Source organism: Vanellus vanellus, assembly GCF_965231255.1.
Source record: "Vanellus vanellus genome assembly, chromosome: 3".
In the NCBI taxonomy this organism is placed as follows: Eukaryota; Metazoa; Chordata; class Aves; order Charadriiformes; family Charadriidae; genus Vanellus; species Vanellus vanellus.
Window position 1 is genome coordinate 68,010,320 of NC_138907.1, and position 18,291 is coordinate 68,028,610.

General features: G+C 40.1%; 1 protein-coding gene across 1 annotated transcript in view; it reads left to right on the forward strand.

Moving 5' to 3' along the window:
* The window catches only part of ARHGAP18 (Rho GTPase activating protein 18), a 68,701-nt gene that overhangs the window by 22,191 nt on the left and 28,219 nt on the right, over positions 1–18,291 (forward strand). Inside the window, exons 2-5 of the mRNA XM_082481087.1 lie at positions 6,239–6,438; positions 8,737–8,972; positions 11,891–11,963; positions 17,542–17,711. Coding sequence (XP_082337213.1) covers positions 6,239–6,438; positions 8,737–8,972; positions 11,891–11,963; positions 17,542–17,711 — 679 coding nt within the window. The remainder of the gene's footprint in view (positions 1–6,238; positions 6,439–8,736; positions 8,973–11,890; positions 11,964–17,541; positions 17,712–18,291) is intronic.

Here is an 18,291-nt window from a genome sequence, read left to right on the forward strand (position 1 = left end):
TTTGAGGGTGCTACTCTATTTATAGCCACAGTGCTGGTGTCTATCACAAACCCACAACAGCAGAGCTTCCTTTTTTCTGCCTTGCACTGTGGGTCAGATTTTGATCTTTAATGCTCAGTGGTCCAGTGGTGAAAGACTCCAGAGATCTGAGAATTATTCTTGTTTCTGTCACTGATTTGCACCATGAAATTGAACAGCATGCTTCACTTCTCTGGGCCGTATACCCATCCCTCTTCCCCCGCTGCCCCCAGCCTTTGTGTGTCTATCTCATTTATCAGGTTATTAACAGATCTAACCACGTGTTGGTATGGTGCTCAGAGTCAGATGAGGTATGGCTGCAATAATAGTACTAATAGCTTTTACGTAAATGGCCAAACGTACGCTGGCGTTGGGAGCGATGACTCCCTTTGCATGGGCATTTCAGAAGTTGCTGCTGTAATGTAGCTGTAGTCAGATATGTTTTTGTTGTTTTATGTAACTCTGGAAGTAAAGTGCAAGTTAATTGGGGTGCCAGAGAGTGTAGCTGAAAGGGCTGCAGTGCTCGAGACATTGCCTGTACAAGAACCCGGTAGCAATTGTTAATGGCCAGGATTACTTAAAGAAGCTTTTAAGGCCAAGCATACGAGGATTGTATTTTCAGTGTACAGCTTAAGGAGGTGCAATAGTCCAGTCTGACAAGTAATTATATCACTTAATAATGTAATGTGTTTTTTGCAGTGTTCTCAGTGTTGAAAATGGCTGATACGAACAAATATTTGTGAAACGTTTACTCTTATAGAACATTGAATTGGCCTTCAATTTGGAACCTGTTTAAAGACAATGTTTAAGACTCCCATAGGCTTTGTTAGGAAGCTGTGGAAAAGGACCATATTTGTTTAACCCCAGAGTTGAATCCTAATTGAGGTTAAACCCAGTAATTAATCAGATGGCCTCTTCCCTTGTTCCACTTGTGACGCTTTTTATAGCTGTGAGAGTTTTTATTCAGGAAAGATCCAGGCCTGAATTTTGAATTCCAAAGTTTGGCAAAAGTGGCTGGAAAAAAGGACCCTGTACAGAAATTCCTAAATTTTAGGCAGAGAAGGTGTTTCCCACTCCTCCCTTTCACTTGCATTTCATCCATTGTTAGTTGGTTGTTGTGTTTTTTTTTTTTTTTTTTCAGGAAGAAGGTAACAGATTGTAGAGACCAATATCTTTCTGGTTTATGTTCATACAGTATTTAGTAGTTGGACTTTGTCTTTTCCTGGAGTCGGTGAACCCTCCTGCAATAATCCTGTGAGAGATGAAACTCAGGGATTGTTTTGCTTCAGCCATTTTGTATGTTGACGACACAAGCAGGGCTATGAACAGCCATTTTGTGTGTCGACGGCACAAGCAGAGCTGTGAAAAACAACTCCTTAAAAGGAGAAAAATGTGAATCGAGTTTGTGATAGGCTAATTGGTCGTGAAAGAATGTGCGCCCTAAAGTACCTAACCAATGGGGAAGGGGGACAGGACATAAATACCTGAAGTTTTGTAACTAAGTGTGCTCTTTTTGAGGGGCATCTGACTCAACCAACTCATTTATTTTGATCCTGAATAAACTTTTATCTTTGCTTCAAAGACTTTGTCCTCTCTACATTTTTATCCATGAGCAAGTGTTTCTCACAATCCTGTTAGAGGAACTTCCGTTCACTTTCAGCAGTGTTAATCTATTATGTTTGGTTCAACAGTGTATTTATATTCCTTAGTTTTTATGACCATGAACGCCCTTGCATTTAGTATTTCTGCTTTTCAGTATTCTAATTCACGCATACCCATATATATAGTATATAAGGATACCATGTAATTGTGAAGTTTGTGTAGCAATGTAGAAAGATCATATCGAGATCCAAAATTAGTGGCTAGGACTATGGAAATTGCAAAGATTATTTTTTTCTTATCACTCACCGTTTTAAAACACAACATACTCCTTAATTCTTGAGTGAGAAAAATGGAAGTAAGGGCAAAATTGCTTTTTTTTGCGAACTGAATTTATCTGAAATGCCAGTGAAAATGCACCTTACTAACTGATTAATCTCTAGCCACTGTAGTTTACACATGACAAGTATCAGTTATGAACTGCTAAAAAAGGCACTGGGAGGTTAGATTTCACAGGAAAGAAAATAAGGAATAAAGACAACTGGACTAGTATAAAGTACTATTGATGAAATCAAAATCAGGCTGAAAGAACCTGAAAAAAGCACGTTTTTATGGTGATGTAGAACAGTGATTAACGTGAAGAGTCATACTTTCTTACAGGCTGAGAAAGGACACAATTGGTCACAAAAGGAAAGGCTGAAGAAAATATTTGCGCACAGTCCTTCTCCCTTAAGTACTTGCCACAATGTGAAGCTCATCAGTGCTTAGTGAAATCACCCAAATCTGGTTTCTTTCCTTGTAAATGTAAGGAAAGGTGTTCATTACCAGAATTGTTTCTAATGGCTCCCCTCTGGAAGAGCTGCAGTGCTTTGTCTCGCATCCTTGATGTTTCTAATAAATAAATGTATCTCCAGTGGGTGGGACAAGAAGATTAACCCGGTAAGAGACTGCAATAACTATTTTGAAGAATGGGTTTTATACCTGGGGGTTCAATTTTGTACTGACATAAATAGGCAAAAATCTTATCGGCTGCAAAGGGCACGTGTCTGAGTATCAGAGATCGGAAATGAGAGTATTGCACTTCTCCCTGTAAAGCTATTTGAAGACTAAACTATTTACTAATGATTCGAAATAGATGTTAATAAGATTTTAATAGAGTTTGAGAATGTTAGTGAAGACCTTAATGGAAATACGAGTTTTCTGGGGTGGAAAAAAACTGCTGGAGAGAAAACTTACCGTTTAGTAATCTGAAATGCTAGGTGAGTAGCGTTTGAAAATTACTTTAAGTGACTGTGTTTCTTAGCAGCAGCTTACATTTTCTGGGAGGAGAAAGATCTCCTTGAAGATACTTGTGAAAAGCAGCTGGGTTTTTCAAATTTTAAATAGAAAAATGAAACACCTGAAAACTTAAGAATGTGCTGGAGAATGTCCCTTCGTCATCTTTGCCAACCCTATGGTATCAAGACTGTCCTTATTATCCTCAAAGTGTCTTTCTTGTTTGTGCCTCTGTGCACAGGGGTTCAGAGGAGGGACAGAGATGAGGATGGAGCCACTGCTGTGCTGATTGTGCACCAAATACTGCTTCACTGGTGTCTTTCTCTGGTGGGGCATGCAAAGCGAGAAACGTTGAACCAAGTGAAGAGAAAATAAGATCTGACCTGCTCTGTCAGCTAAAGTTTTAGCAGTTGTTCTCTCCCAGCCTGAGCTTCTCTCTGTCCTAGCCTGTAGAAATGTGAATTGTGGATGTGGACAAACACAGGTGGCTTTGAAAGGGTTTGCAGTCCAAGCAGAAACTGGGGGTAGGGGGTCAATCGAGCCAGGCGAGGGAAGACAAGGAATGGCAGGTAGAGTGGCAGCGGTGTGGCAGCAGCTCCTGAGGAGCCGGAGCGCTGCCGGCCAGCGCTGGGGCTGCCAGCTGTGAATGGGCCTAAGGTGACATGGATTTTGAAGGAGAGATTCGCAGCAGAGTGGTGAGGGTTTTGTGCGAATATTTCTTGGAAGGTTCCCTTGGTTGTTCGTGTCCTTCTTGGAGAGCTTTCATGAGGAGAAGTGGTGTTACTGCCTGCTCAAAGTTGGGAGATGCTGTATGGATTCGTTAATGACAGACGGACAGGTCAGGCCGGGAAGAACCTTACAAGAAAAGCGGCTTATGTTTGGCTGAGTAGAGCAGAGCGGGCCTGTGACTGGTGATTGAAGGGTAGGGCGCAGTCTCTGAGGGTTGATGGAGTGTTTTTAATGTACAGCAAATGCTCACAGGGCCCCGAAAATGGCCTTGAGTGCTCTGTGCTGAGTATCGGCTGTGTATTTCAGGGCACAGACTTATCTTCTCTGAGACAGGAGTTGGTCTGGGGAAGGTAACGAGCTGGCTTTTTCAGAAGGACAGGAGGAGCGCTTCCCTGGAAGCGTGGCACAGAGCCGCGTCCTGCCGCAGAGTATCCCACCTCAGCCTGCCACAGCCCCGCAAAGCGCACACTTTTAACGTAGCCGATCTGTTGGTTTTATGTTTGGCGTGGTGTGCTGTGCTGGTTAAATTTCAGCTGAGGTGGGTGAGCGAGAGCAGGTTGTTCCAAAGGTGAAAGGCCACCGAAGACGCTGTCGAGCAGCTCCGCAGAGTTGAACCCGGGGACGATAAGCTGAAACCTGACCTCACTCAGGCAGCAGCGCCAGTGTACAGAGTCTGTTCTTGAGAGGGACCCGGCCTGCTCTGAGCACCTTCGGCTGCAGGAGGAGGGAAGCCAGGGCAAGGGCTGGGAACCCTGACCTGCTTTGGCCACACTCGACACCTCTTGTCAGCTGCTGGGGACACTTCTGATGCGGCTCCATGAACATCTTTCTGCAGTGATTAGTGTTGGATTCGCAAACAGCACAGGTCGCACATGGGACACTCCTGTCAGGAGGAGTTTAAGAACTGAGGTAGCTACATGGAGAAATTGTATTTATTGGGTAACATGCACTACTAGCAAGATGTTGTTATTGCCATTGATGCAGAAGCTAAATACTCCTTTACATATTTTTTTACCCAGGTTTTCAAATAAGGGCAGGTTAAGGTATGGTGTTGGGGTGCATATTAGCTTGGTAATTCGTTGTCATTTATTAACTTGTACCTGGAGCAGAGAGGCAGGGCAGGTGGAAACTCATAGTCCTTCCGTAAGGCTCTTTACCTTTAAAGGCAAAGTCCATATAGTTAGTATTTCTTATCAGAGAATCAAGCACATTTGGTGTGAAAGGATTTGTGACTTGGACATACAAGGGACTTATCTCCAGAGAGAAAGGTATGGGTTTTTTTTATTTAGTGGCAGCTAACAAGCATTAATTGTCCCAAGATAAAATGTAAGGACGGGGTGCTTTTGTTTTTATTCTAGATAAACTTGCAAAGTCAGCCAAATGGGAAGGTAGGACTTAATTTACTGCGTTTACATTGTGATAAATTCACAATGCTTGATCTTTGATATGCTTTTGTCTCGGAATAGGTGATATTTACTACTTAACCCCAAACCATGCCTCCTTTTTTAGAATATGGAGTCAAATTCAGACATAAAAGACATCTGAAGTTGTTTGTGAAATGTTAAGAACTTACTGTTTTTTAATACAAGGAAGAATTTTGATATAGTGTCATAATAGTAGAGTAGCTTAGTTTAGAAAGGACCACTGGAGATCATCTTGTCCTGTCTGCCTCCCACTCAAAGTAGGACCAACTGAAGTTAGATCAGGTTGCTACTCATGTAATCCACGTCTTCTTTCTGATACTCCGAATCAGTTTGTGGCTTGTGATTTGGTATATTGGACTGTAAGGATAACATCACTATAATCTTTACACTTCTTAAGAGGAATTCTTTGCTAGGTCAGTGGTAATTTTTGGCAATGACTTAATGAGGTTAAGATGAGACCTAAAGGTTTCAGCTTGTTGGTTTCTTCTTTCTAGTTGCAGCTATACTTAAGATGAAAGATCCCTTTTGAAAGCCTTAGCAACATACATTTAGCAGGGTGAACCAAAACCCAGTAACATCAGACAATAAAAATAATAAGCTTTCAGTTAAAGAGGAAGCAAGATAGAAACAAATAGTGGCCTTTATTAAATGTTTGGACTCACCAGTTTACTTCACAAACTGTAACTTCAGTAATTCTACTTTGTCCTTTCCCAAATGTAATTAAGGTCATTGATACCGAACTAAACATTTATAAAAAATAAAAGCAGAATAGCAAAGGAAAAAAGTAGGGGGTACTGTCAAGCTATAAGAATTTACTCAGGCAAAAAGGCACTTTTGAAAAAATCTTTATGAATGGTGATGCTAGGAAGATACTTATCATGAAGTTTGTGGAACTGACTGTTGTGAGCTGAATTAGAGGTTTGGTGTAACTAGGATTACTAGAACTTGGATTAATTGTTTTCTCTTTAATGCAGACTCCTGTGCTGTTCTAGATTGGGAGATATGTGTAGCAGAAACGTTAAAGTAAAAATATATTCCAGATATTAAAAATAATTTTAATATATTGGTTGCTTGTTGACAGTAGTTTTCTTAGATACTTTGGCACAATTCATTACTAAGTGTTTTCACAGATATCAATATATCCTGAATTTTAAAATGCTAACCAAGAATTGCTTTTTGGTTCATGTTTGTAGCCGTCGGTCTGGCCAGTATACAATGAACCATGACCATTCCAAGAAGACCCCTGATGGAGCATCGTTTGACCGCTCAGGATCCCAGGACTCCTTGGATGAACTGTCTATGGATGACTATTGGAAAGAACTTGAAAACATCCATGAAACCAGAGGAAATAATCATGAGGAACGAGTAGCACTTGTAGTGAAAGAGCCAGATGGTAATGAAATCTCTTCTTGTGAATGATAATCAGTTTGCTGATTTAGGGATTTTTCTTTAAGTCTTATTTCAAGAGATGGCACACACCAAACACACTTAAATCAAAAAGGAGGTCATTCTGCTGAACATCCACTGTGAAAATTCTGTTGCTTCTGATGCATATCAGCAGAAACAGGTAGTGCCCTGAAAGAAAATTCTATCAGAGATAAGTTAAAGGCTGGTTTTCCTTTAAATTTTATTTGCAGAACATCAGAAAGGTGCCTGTACTTGCAAATCACATCAATTGAAGCTTTATTTGCGGTTTGCTGTTAAACTAACTTACCCTTTCACTCTTTGTGTATGTTGTTCGTTATTGTAGCTACTGTGAATAGAAACCTCACGCTTTAGAAGACAAGCCAATGATTAACCGGTTTAAGTTTAGTGAGTAACTTTCTACACTTGTAACTATTGTGACTGTTCAGTTGTATTGTTTGTGTTTCTCAGAAGCATCAATTATGGGCCGCTCCTGAGGGCATGATCTTAGAAGTTGGGCAATTTCTTTATTTTTCTTGTCTTATCAGACAAAAGAGGAGTAATATCCTTAATTCCATTCTTCTGTCAAAAATTATTTTTTAACAGTGCAGTATCTGCCTCTCTCCTATTCTTACAAGAGGCCTACAGTCTCAGTAAATTAAAATGGTGAGTTTTGTGTTTTGTTATGGCCTCTCCATGAGTGAGAAGATGTGCTCCATTAGCTTTCAAAGGGATTTGCACTTCTGCCTCCCTAGACATTTTGAAATATCACTGCTATTTTCAAGTGCTCTGAAGTGGGTAGCAACATGGCTGCCGGAGCAAGCAGCAAGGCTCTGAGCCCATGTGCCTGGGGAGGAGGGCATCAGACAGAGCTGTGAGGCTGTCTCCAGAGCAGCAGAGCCTATTGTTGTGCAACACATGAGCCTCTTCTCTTAACCCAACTCACTTCAGGCTCTGCCCCCCAAACCCCACCATTTCTTTTTTTATTAATATATAGCCTTCTTCCCTCTAGTTACCACTCCAGCTTGAGCTGCTGACTCTGGCATGAAGCCCAAGTGAGGCAGCTCATTTGAGTTGATCAGCTCGAGTAGATGTTGCTCTGCCCCATACCTTGCCTAATGTGCAGCACCTTGCTTGGGTATGAGTAGTCCTGAACGTGCGGGACACTGCATCTGGCTGATGGGCCTGCCTGGGTGGGGGCTTGCTTGAGACACGGTCATGCAAAGGCAAGGCAGGGGAGAGATGGGATATACCTTGCTCATGTCTGCTCTGGAGAGTGCGCCTAGCCTTTCTTTCCAGCCCTAATAACAAAATCTGATTTTTGTCAGAGGCTCAGTGTTTGGCCGCACAGCCATAGCAAAATTAATACTTAAAATTTGTGTCTGTTTTCTGAATGCTGTTAATATCCAGGTGCCCACTTGGATGTGCACTGGGCACTGTGGGAAACCACAGTCAATAGTGAAGTTGACATGCCAGCTTTGGAGTAATTTTAGATATCTGATAAATGGAAATGTTGCTTGAATGTTTGAGAGGGTTGCTGGCGAGCAGCACAAGCTCGGCTGCTACAGACAGAACTTAGTGTTTGAAAGAAAGTATCATTAGAGAGATACTGATTTCAGAAGCAGAAGTTTTGCCGTTGGTGACAGTATTTAATAGCTTTCTCCTCTTTCATGTGCAGTGATCTGTCAATAAAGGATACCTTATCAGCAATAAGACTAAAACAACAATTGTTTTGTGGGCTGTCAGCAGGCTGGAGACCATGTCATAAGAACTGATTAAAAAACAGCATTAAGGTGACTCCTGTAGTCTGGTTTGTCCTTCATTAAATTGAGCTAGTGGAGAGCTGTAGAATTAATGTATCAAGAAAAGTGGGCAGAACCATATCAGTAAAGGAGCTAAAAAGATTGAGGATTGAACTGAAAACCAATGAAGCGTCAATGATCAGAGGCTTTCAAACTTCCCCATACACATTTATATCTGGGTACATTTATAAAATGATATATGATTTAACAGAAGTGCTGTAGATTATAATAAAGATTGCCCCTTAGCAATCTATGTCAGATTAGCTATTTTAAAAGCTTTGATATCACTTGTTAACCCTTTTGAAGCTCTTTGGAAACAATAGCTTTTTTACAAGTCATGACAGTGTAAGTAGTCGTTCCTAATTGTGGATCTGCGTAGTACTTTCCATGGGAGCTGCATGAACTATATCATGTTATTAACATCCAGTGTGCTTAACAGTACTTGAAAGCCAATGTTTATGCCTTTTTCTCTTTGCCTTGCTCAGAGGGAGAACTGGAAGAAGAATGGCTGAAGGAGGCAGGTCTGTCAAATCTGTTTGGTGAGAGCTCTGGTGACTCCCTGGAAAGCATGGTGTTTTTGTCCACACTGACCCGAACCCAGAAGGCGGCAGTAGAAAAGAGAGTAGAGACTGTCACGCAAACCATGAGGAAAAAAAACAAACAGCATCAGATTCCTGATGTCAGAGACATCTTCAGGATACAAAATGACTCAAAGGGAAAAGTAAGTTCTTGTCCGTCATTTTGTTTGATTCTGGCAGAGAGAAAAGAGGGATGTGTAGGCGTGTGGGGAGAGGAGAGGGATGTGCAGACACAAAAGGGATGTTTCCAGAAGATTTGTGTCTAACTTTTCACTCCAGAAGATTTGTGTCTAACTTTTCACTGATTTCCAAGGGAATTTTTTACTGAATTTATGGGAATAGCGTTGGTCCAGATTTGAGATTGCATTGAACAATTTTAGTATGTAGAAAGAAGTATGTATATTGTCCTTGTATTACTTAAAGGTGATTAATAAAACAACTACTTCACGGTCAAGGTATTAATCTGAATTAATTTTAACACAGATGCAAAACTCATTACAACAATCACCCAAAGACCTATCAAAAGCCCACTTATATCTTTGGGTGGTAGTGCCCTGCAGCCATCTCGAATGGTCTGCCAGATAGGGGGCAGTACCTCTCACTTACTGGTGCTCAAGTTTCTTTTTTTATAAAAAAAAGGAAAATAAAGGGACATCAACCTAACCTGCTGTATGTTGGCTAGGTCTTTATGCCTGTCAGCTTGGGACTTAGACCCTGTACTAACTCCCAGGGCCTATGAGTGTCATTAAACCGTTTGTGGGAAGTTGCTCTAACAGATCCTGAAGGGTCCCTATCGCCTCTCGTGGGGTATCAAATGGGAGAGTTTCTCTTCCGTACACAGGAAAGGGGAAGGAGGTAAATCTATACTATGATTAGAATTCCTCTTCTGTGGAGAAGCGTATGTGTCCTCTTTGTTCCCCCAAAAGCAATGAGGTCTTCAGCCATAAGAAGACTGACCTGATGAAAGCGCACGGCTAGCTTACCTGACCTCAGCCCTGTCCCTCGTTCTCGCCGCTGCTGCTGCCACCATTCAGCACAGTGGCAGTGACAGTGGAAAGCATGGCAAATTTTGAGGGGGTTTAACTTCCTCCTTCTCCCAACAGCTTCCTCTCCTTAGGCAACTCCTTTCAAATTCAGTAGAGGTAAAATGTAGTGGGGGGTGTTTGCAAGCTCAGATGTATTTTCTGGCGGCACACTTCCCTCTCACTGTTCTGCTTTGCCTGTGGTTGCAGAAGGGATATTAACTCCATAAAAGCTTTCTGGGATCTGATTTGGAGTTGGCAACACCTAAAAATTACAAGATAACAATAGCAGAGCAATTTAGGTAAAATATCATATAGCTTAAAGCAGTGTAATTTCCCTTTCAAGTATGTTATTTCAGTAAAGCACAAGAAATACTCATGTTGTTGTATTTAAACTACACATTGTAATGTTTGAAAATTATATGTCATGGCGTTCAGTAGGCTTCTGTGTCTCTTAAACTACATGTTTTGATATTGATGACATCAGTGAGAAGTAATGCAAACAGACATATGATTGTAGACATTTAAGATGTATAAAACAGAAGGTCAGAATATTTATTAAATATGGAAATAACTGGGGAAAAAAAAGAATCTTTCTAAACCTGCCTCCTTGACTGAAATAAAATAGTACAAGTGTAGGCCCTCAGAACTATACTACGTTCCTTTCTCTGAAGCAAGATGATTATCCAGAAATCATTGCTTGTGGTTACTCATCTAATCTCTCACAGAAAGCCTGTAGTGAAGTAGCTTCTGCAACCTCCCTAGGTAACTTACCTCAGTGCTTTGTTACTCTCCCATCGTTTGAAAGCTTTTTATGTAACAGAAGATGACTGAAGCCATCTGCAGCTGTATGAAGTCATTCCAGTTTAATAATAGCCTCAAAAATTCCTATAACCTCCCTTCACCTGGAGGAAAGCAGGAGGAAAGTTAAAACAATAGTGTTGATGTTTCGCATCAACGCAACAATTGTGTTGATGTTTCTACTAAATTTCCTGCCATATTCCCAAAGAGAAGCTAGACTTTTGGTACCTTGACAGCTTCCCAGTCTGCTTTTACTGTTCTGTGAAACAGTAACGACATTCTGGACAGCATGCTGTCTTCTTCCACCTCTCAAGAACCCTGATTTTAAAAAAAAAGGTAATACACAGGTTTATACTGGTAGGAGAAATCTTTAAAAATTGATTTATATTTTTCTCAGCAAGTATGGAGTTATACAGTCCTTGAGTAAAATACCATTAAAAATCCAGAGTGCTAAACTTTCATTGTTTATCTGAGTTGCCAAAAAGTTAAAAAAACATACTACGTGGGTATACCCATATTATACATGGGTATGAGTATACCCATACACATTTTTACCCACAAATTATACCCATATATATATACCCATATATGTGTATGGGTATAGATTTTCTACATGTTCTGAAATAGTTTTTTCTATAGTAAGTGTGATCCATTTCATGGAATGTGACAAATTTTGAGACTGGGTAGTGCAGCATTGTTGAAAGGAGAAGACGGTTCAAATTCTTTCTTGTTTTGTTGTTTCTCTGAAGAGTCGTAGTTTTGCTGTTGGGAATCTAAGCTGTAAGCACAGATATGAATGTCAGGCTGCCCTGCAAAAGGGATGGGATTGTTCTGTAGGGGAGGCAACCATGTACGATTTTGCAAGAGGAAGGAATGTGGACTGAGTCAGTCAGAATGTCTCCTCCAGGTTCCCTTTCTGTATCCTTTACAGTACAAACTATGGCTTCAGGTCAAAGAATACATTTTCTTATTCTTTGCAACTCTGGAAAGTTAAGTCTTATACCCACCTATCCTTTTAGGAAGAGTGGGGAATGGACTTAATTACTATGTTTTTAATTACCTACATTTCAGATCCCCGTAGACTTTGGCAAAGGGTTTTCTACTGAAACACACAGGTGTGCTACTGCATGCTCTTGAATTGCAGGAGTATATGTTTTAATGCAGCACAGAGTCAAAGGATTTTCTACAACCATACATTTGTTTTTTATAGGCATGCATATTTATTGTTCCTTTCTTAGGTCTGTGATGGAAGTGAACCCTCAACTGTGAGAACAAGTGAAAACAAAAATGAAACACAAGATGGAACAAAAGGTAATGACAAACTATCTCTTTTTGGTTTTTTTTCCCCTTCTGCTTTGTAGGCTTTCAACTACACAAGCTGCTACATAGGTCCATATTTCCAGTAACTTTTCAGCAAAAGAAAATGAAATTCTTATGAGAAACTGTTCTGGCCTGTGTTGTTGTAGTGTTATCAAGTTTTTAAGAGTGGCTATAGATAGCGTCCTTTGCGCCACCTGGGAAACCTTGTTTGTTACCAGTGATCATCTTATAATGGAGTCATCTAGGAGAAGTCTCCTCTCATAGTTTATGTTTAGGTCTTTCCTGATACTTAATTTGTCCCTACTGGTTTATCTCTGCTGTACAGTACAGGAAATGAAGCACTATACATAAGCTCATCAGTGTGTACAAGAGAACAAAAACAAATGGACTATAAACATCCAAAGAAAGTGAGAACTGGCTGTATATCTGCATCTCAAAATGCAAAAAAAACCCAGGGATGGAACAAAAAGTTGTCTACCTTTTTAAGGAAAATGGAAAAGGAATAGCATTCTGTGTGTGTAGGACTGGGTTATGTTCAACAGTGTGTGATTACACAAGATGGGTGCTGTACCCACGGGACACCCCTCCCTCTCACTGCCAGGTAGGACAGAGCATCACAGAAGTCCTTAGCTGGTTCCATAGTTTCTGTTTTTAGAGTATGAATTTTAATGAAAGACTTTGACAAAGTTTTCTGCTGTTCTTCAGGTCCAAAGGGTGTCTGCCCTGCATCATCATAGGTTTCTTCGAAGTAGGGGTTGCACCATGCCTGTTATACTGCCATACCTATCACTGTGGAGATCAGGATATTAACTGGCAGCCATTTAAGCTTTAAGATACTGGATTGCTATTCTGCATTGTTTGTATGTTGGGTTTTCTTCTTCCAGGGGACTGGATAGCACATAGGTGTTACACTGAACCCTATAGCCGCTTAAATAGTCAGGCAGGCAGATCAAGTTCCCTACCACAAGTTACTTATCTGTAATTAAGCCACCAAATAAACTTCTGCACCAGTTATAGACTACTAACCAGTAGTATTCTGGAAAAATGGTTACTTTAGGATTAGACTTAGAAAACAGCAACAGACAATACAGGATGTGCATGGAAATTGAAGTGGTACAGATGAATATAAACCAGCCCTGAGTATCACCAAATCTGTGTGTTTCCAGAAGTGCCGTTAATCCTTCCCCCCCTCCCTCTCAGCAAACCTCACTCCAATAAGAACAGTGAAAAATTCAGAGGACTGCCAGATTGCTGGTTCAGCACAAGGGAAGGAAGAGATGCCTGGTGCTTGTGTCAATAAACTGCACTGTAGGAGTCAGAGCTGGAAAATTACCAAGCAATTATTACAGAGTTTTTATCACATCTGGTTCTTTTTTTCCCAGTGGCCCCGGTGAACCCTTCAGAAATGGGAAGTTCTGAAAGGCAAATCCCATATGCTACCTCTCCTCAGCACAGATTGTGATGTGGATGGCAAACGAAGCCTGCTTACATCCTGATACACTTCTGCTCTTGTCAACATGCTAAAGTGGGCTCTGCTCCCAAGATTGGAGCAGGAAGAAAAAATCAGTTCAATTTGCAGTCAAACCATGCAAGTTTGGTGGTGTTAAAAATACCACACCTGTTTCAGTGCTGTGCTGTGATCTTTTCTCCAGAATGATGAGCAAATTAGTGTTACACAAAATAAACAATGCCTGATATTGCAGAGATCAAAAATATTTATGAAATCCAAATCCAAAGACATTATTTTAAAATGGAAACCCCCTTTGACAGAGAAGTAGTACCAGTTTTACCTGAAAAATATGAATATAATCTCAGACATTATAAAGAAAATCCAAAGCTTAAATTGAGATGTCTTAAAACTGTTAGTGAATGACTTCTCCAAAGGTGATGTCTCTGTTCCGAATTTGGTATTTGAATGCTTCATTCCCAAGTGCTTCTGCCAGACTGAGGATGATAATGGTTTGCCCTTAGAGCATACACGGGCTGCGTGAACCTGTGCTCACTCCTCCTTTCTTGCCAGTCTGACACACCTTGTTTCTTGCCTAAACAACGTATCCAAACTCAGGGAATAAATGAAACCATTATGTATTTATTCTTTTCTGCCTGATCCTGCTCAAACAGAACAGTTTAATGAGTTCTTAAGATTTTTTGTTGGTAGATGAATATTTGAGTTTTTTTGGAAGGACCTTCACTTACTGGCTTTAAGTGCCTCTTTGTTTCATGTAGGTACAGAATGTGTCTACGGGAAACGAAAAGAAAATTCAGAGTCATGTATTAAGCTGTCAAAAGATGTTATCATTTTAACAATCCATAACAGTCACTAAAGACTAGCAATATGTTCAACAGCTATTAAAGAAAAAGAGTAATTCTCTTTGGAAGCGTTTGAAAAGGAGTAAATAACCGTGTTGGTTGAGACCTCTCAAGAAATAAAAAGGAAAAAATAAAGCAGATGAAAAGCTAAATATGCGTTAGCTTATATCGGGAAGCAGCAAAAGTCAGTTTACTGCGGGACTGCAGTTGTCCTGAACACATAGGATTAGCTACAAGGGAAGAATGTTAGATAAAACCACTGTGTACAGGCAACCTCAAAGCATAATGATCTGGCAAATGGATGAAAGAATTGCGTGAACTATGTGTACCATGAGAGAAAAGAGCTGTGATGTTTGCTTCTTGATGGGGAAAAATAGGGAAATGTGGTTGTATATTTTAATTAAAGAGTTTGTTTCTGCTTTTCATTTTACGTGATAAATGAGTAACCTATGGCTGGAGCGATAGAGTGTTAGTGAAAAGATTACAAAGTTTTTTTATTTTCTATTTAAAATCATCTATGAATTAGCATTTTAGAGAAATGCTTTGTCAGTCGAAAAAAAAAACTAAATCAGCCATTCCCACCTTTCCAATTATAAATTAAGATCTGTCAGCATAGCTCCAGCGAGGTATATTCTAGATTCTCTAGCAAAACTAGGAAATAGCAAGGCTGACACTTCCGCTATTTCCATATCCTATTAAAAAGAAATGCAAAACGTAGCGCCCACCCCACTCCTGAATAATTCCCATAATTTTATCTGATGCGTAGATAGCACTGTGAACCAAGTAAAGGGTACAGGACTAATGTAAAACACTGTTTCCACATCCTTAGAGACAGTATTTACATTTTTCTGTATCACACTTGCATTCCTCTCATGAAATATTGCATGCAGTTGGCAGGTTGGCAGAACACCAAAGCTGCTTCCTCTTACAGCTGCTTCCTAGTTAATGAATCCACAACAATAGGAGCAAGACTACACGATCAAGAAGAAATTCCCCACTACAGCAGCAGTTCCAGACCTTTAAAATGTGCACAGCATTACCAAGACATCTGCTTTACATAGCACCTTCCTATGACCACAGGACTGAAATAGGAGCTACTGCTTTATTGTTTGTTAACATCAGATCCCTCCCAGGCTGGTAGGAAGTATGTAGGTCACATATAGGCCACATTAGCATGACAGAAGTCTTGGGGGGACAGGAACTGTTTTCCTTTAGTTCGGATGCATTAAACAGTTTACATGATGTATACAGATATACACACAGGGAGGCTGAAGATCGAAGCCAAGGATGAATTTGACCTTGGATATGTTTGGTTACTGAGTCTCATATATCTCTTTACCGTAAGGAGCAGCTCTAGTTTCAGGATCAGCTTAATCTTTAGCTTATGCCCCAGACGTCTTTCGGGGTCTATGGAAAGTGAGGAGAAGCTACTCTGGAAAGAGCAGGTGGTGAGTAACACACACAACAGGCAAAATTTGGAAATGTTTTATTTTACTTCTCACAGCATTGCTTGGTTGTAAATAGAGTCAAAGTGTTAGCTCAAATCCACCTTCTCTCTCTGGAAATATCTCATTGAAGTACAAGTGGTTGCGTAAAGTGCTGTGCCCTACCAGAGAGCGGCTGTGGTGGCTGCAGCCACTTTCCTGACTGTCAGGTCCCCTGAGTTTGGCCCTAGCAGACTGAGATCATTTTCAGGACTCGCTCTGAAGAATATCAGAGACTGATCTTGTTTTTTGTATAGTCTTTCAATTGGATGTGGATACAATTCAGAAAAATTTTCTAGTTGATGTATTTTTTTTTTTGAACTTGATGCTTCAGATATTGTTTGGGTTGCGTACTTGCAGCTCAGCTTTTTTGCAGACAACTGAAAGTATCAGTGTGGAGCAGCACTTCCCTGATGACTTCTCTCTTAATCACTCTATCTGCAGCCTTTCCCCTGCTTCAAGGTCAAATGTTGCTATAGCTGTAACTATTTTGGGGGATTTTTTTTCTGGCTTGGTTTAGCATAGTTATTCCAGGCCATACAAAAATTTCCCACAGCGGTGTAAAGAAATTAATCTATTATGTTACACAATATTATTACACCAAAGCATATGTAGTGCTCATGGTTCTCCTCCTCAACTCATGTCCATTTCCATCCCACTTTTCCTGCACTTGTGGTATGTTAGCTTTGAACAGGCTGCAGTCTCCTGTGGGTAGGAGCCAGTGGCAGAATCATGGTCCCACTGAAATAAGCAGGATTGATTTTTTTATATTTGCACTGGTTTTAAGAAAGTCTGAATTTCATCACAAATACTTGCAATGTATTTGTAATGTCTTGTACAAGGAACCTAGTCCTGGATGTTAAGAAGCACCACATCACAAGAGAGATGGTAGAGAGATCAGAATGTTTCTCTTGCTAAACTGTCTTTGATGCTTTGTATTAAATAGTGTTATTTACAATATAATTTTCCTCTTGCTTCTTTCATGATATATTTTAACTTCAGACTGAAAAGCGACGGTTATTTTACTATGAAATTAGACAACTTCTTTTTCTAAAAGCAGAACTGCCTCCCCCTTTTATTCCTTCTGTTGTTTTTTTTTTTTTAAAAAAAAAAAACAAAAATATTCTAAATTTGTTTAGTGTTTGATTCCTTTAAGGAACAAAGAAAGAGAAGTAAGGCCATTGTTGTGTACTTAGTCCTTCCCTGTGTCATAGAAACATGTCCAAACAGTTTTGAGGAATATAGACTCTTCAAAGTGAGGTGAGGACAAGAATGTTGGGACAAAGACATGATCTGTGTACTCCCTGTTATTCCCAGATGTTAATGCTTTGGATCATAGAGGAAACATTCTCTTTTGCTTTTGAAATTTTAACAGCAGGAAGAATCGATGATTTGGTTGCAAGATGTTACAGTCTTTGAGGCTGGAAAGTGTTTGATGGCAAGAAACTTCTGGTGCCAAAGCTGTTTGGCTCTAGAAGATTCTGGGAGTCTGCTGTTTGTTTGAGGTGGTTTGCTTTATCCTTTCATAACAGATAAATAGGAGAAGACCCCATGCCTTGACAAAATTATTCAAGAAAAATTACAAAAGGTGGACCCTTGTAAGAAGCTAAATTTTCACCTGATGTAAAAAAATGCAGAAATTGGTGAATTTGCAACCAGATGGTCCATCCCTTGCACAGCATTAACTTCTACTTGGTTTTAAACTTACTCTCATGCACTGAGTGGTGCTCAGTTGTGCTGCTGTTGATTATTAGGTTTTTTTACTTTGTTTTCAGGTCCAAAGTTCAGTCTTGGAAGGGATGAGCAGAAGAGCCCGTCTGAAGATGTGCTGTTTTCGGACACTGACATCAATTTGGAGATACCGTTTGCAGAACAGGCAGCTAATCTCAAAGACAGCTCAGTAGGCAAAATGTGCAAGGGTGGAGGGGGTGACACTCTTCTCCCAGTAAGTGTTTCTCCTATTTATTGCTCTCATTCTTTGTTTTTACTAGTGATACTGTTTGGATAATATTTATCTGACAGTGGGTGAATTAGATTTAGAAGAACGTTATCAGAGCCAGCTTCGTGGAGATAGACCTTCTCAAGACAACTCATTTTTGGGAGTAGTTTTCTCAATAACATGGAAGTAATTGCTTTTATGCCTATTTATGTCATTGTCTGTCTGGCAGAATGCACTCTATGTTAAGCAACAATGGACTGGTAATATTAAGCTGGAATAGTGGTAGTTGTACACAAACTGTATCCTTACTTCATTTGTTTACAGCCCCTTTTGCTGTTATCTGAGGTGAGATGATTTGCCTCTGTAATACAAATCTCTGTTGTCGTTTAAAAAGGGTTGGTGGATGCCTGTAGAAACCTTGTGCAGTTATCCAATGCAGATAGATGAGGGATGAGAGTGAAGAACAGAATGGTCTATAGAAGTCCAAAGTCAAATGGCAAGAAATTAAGGGTTTGTGCTCAGTTTTACGTTCCAACTTGTAATAAAAAAATGGCTCATTCTGAATGAATCCAAATAAATACAAAAG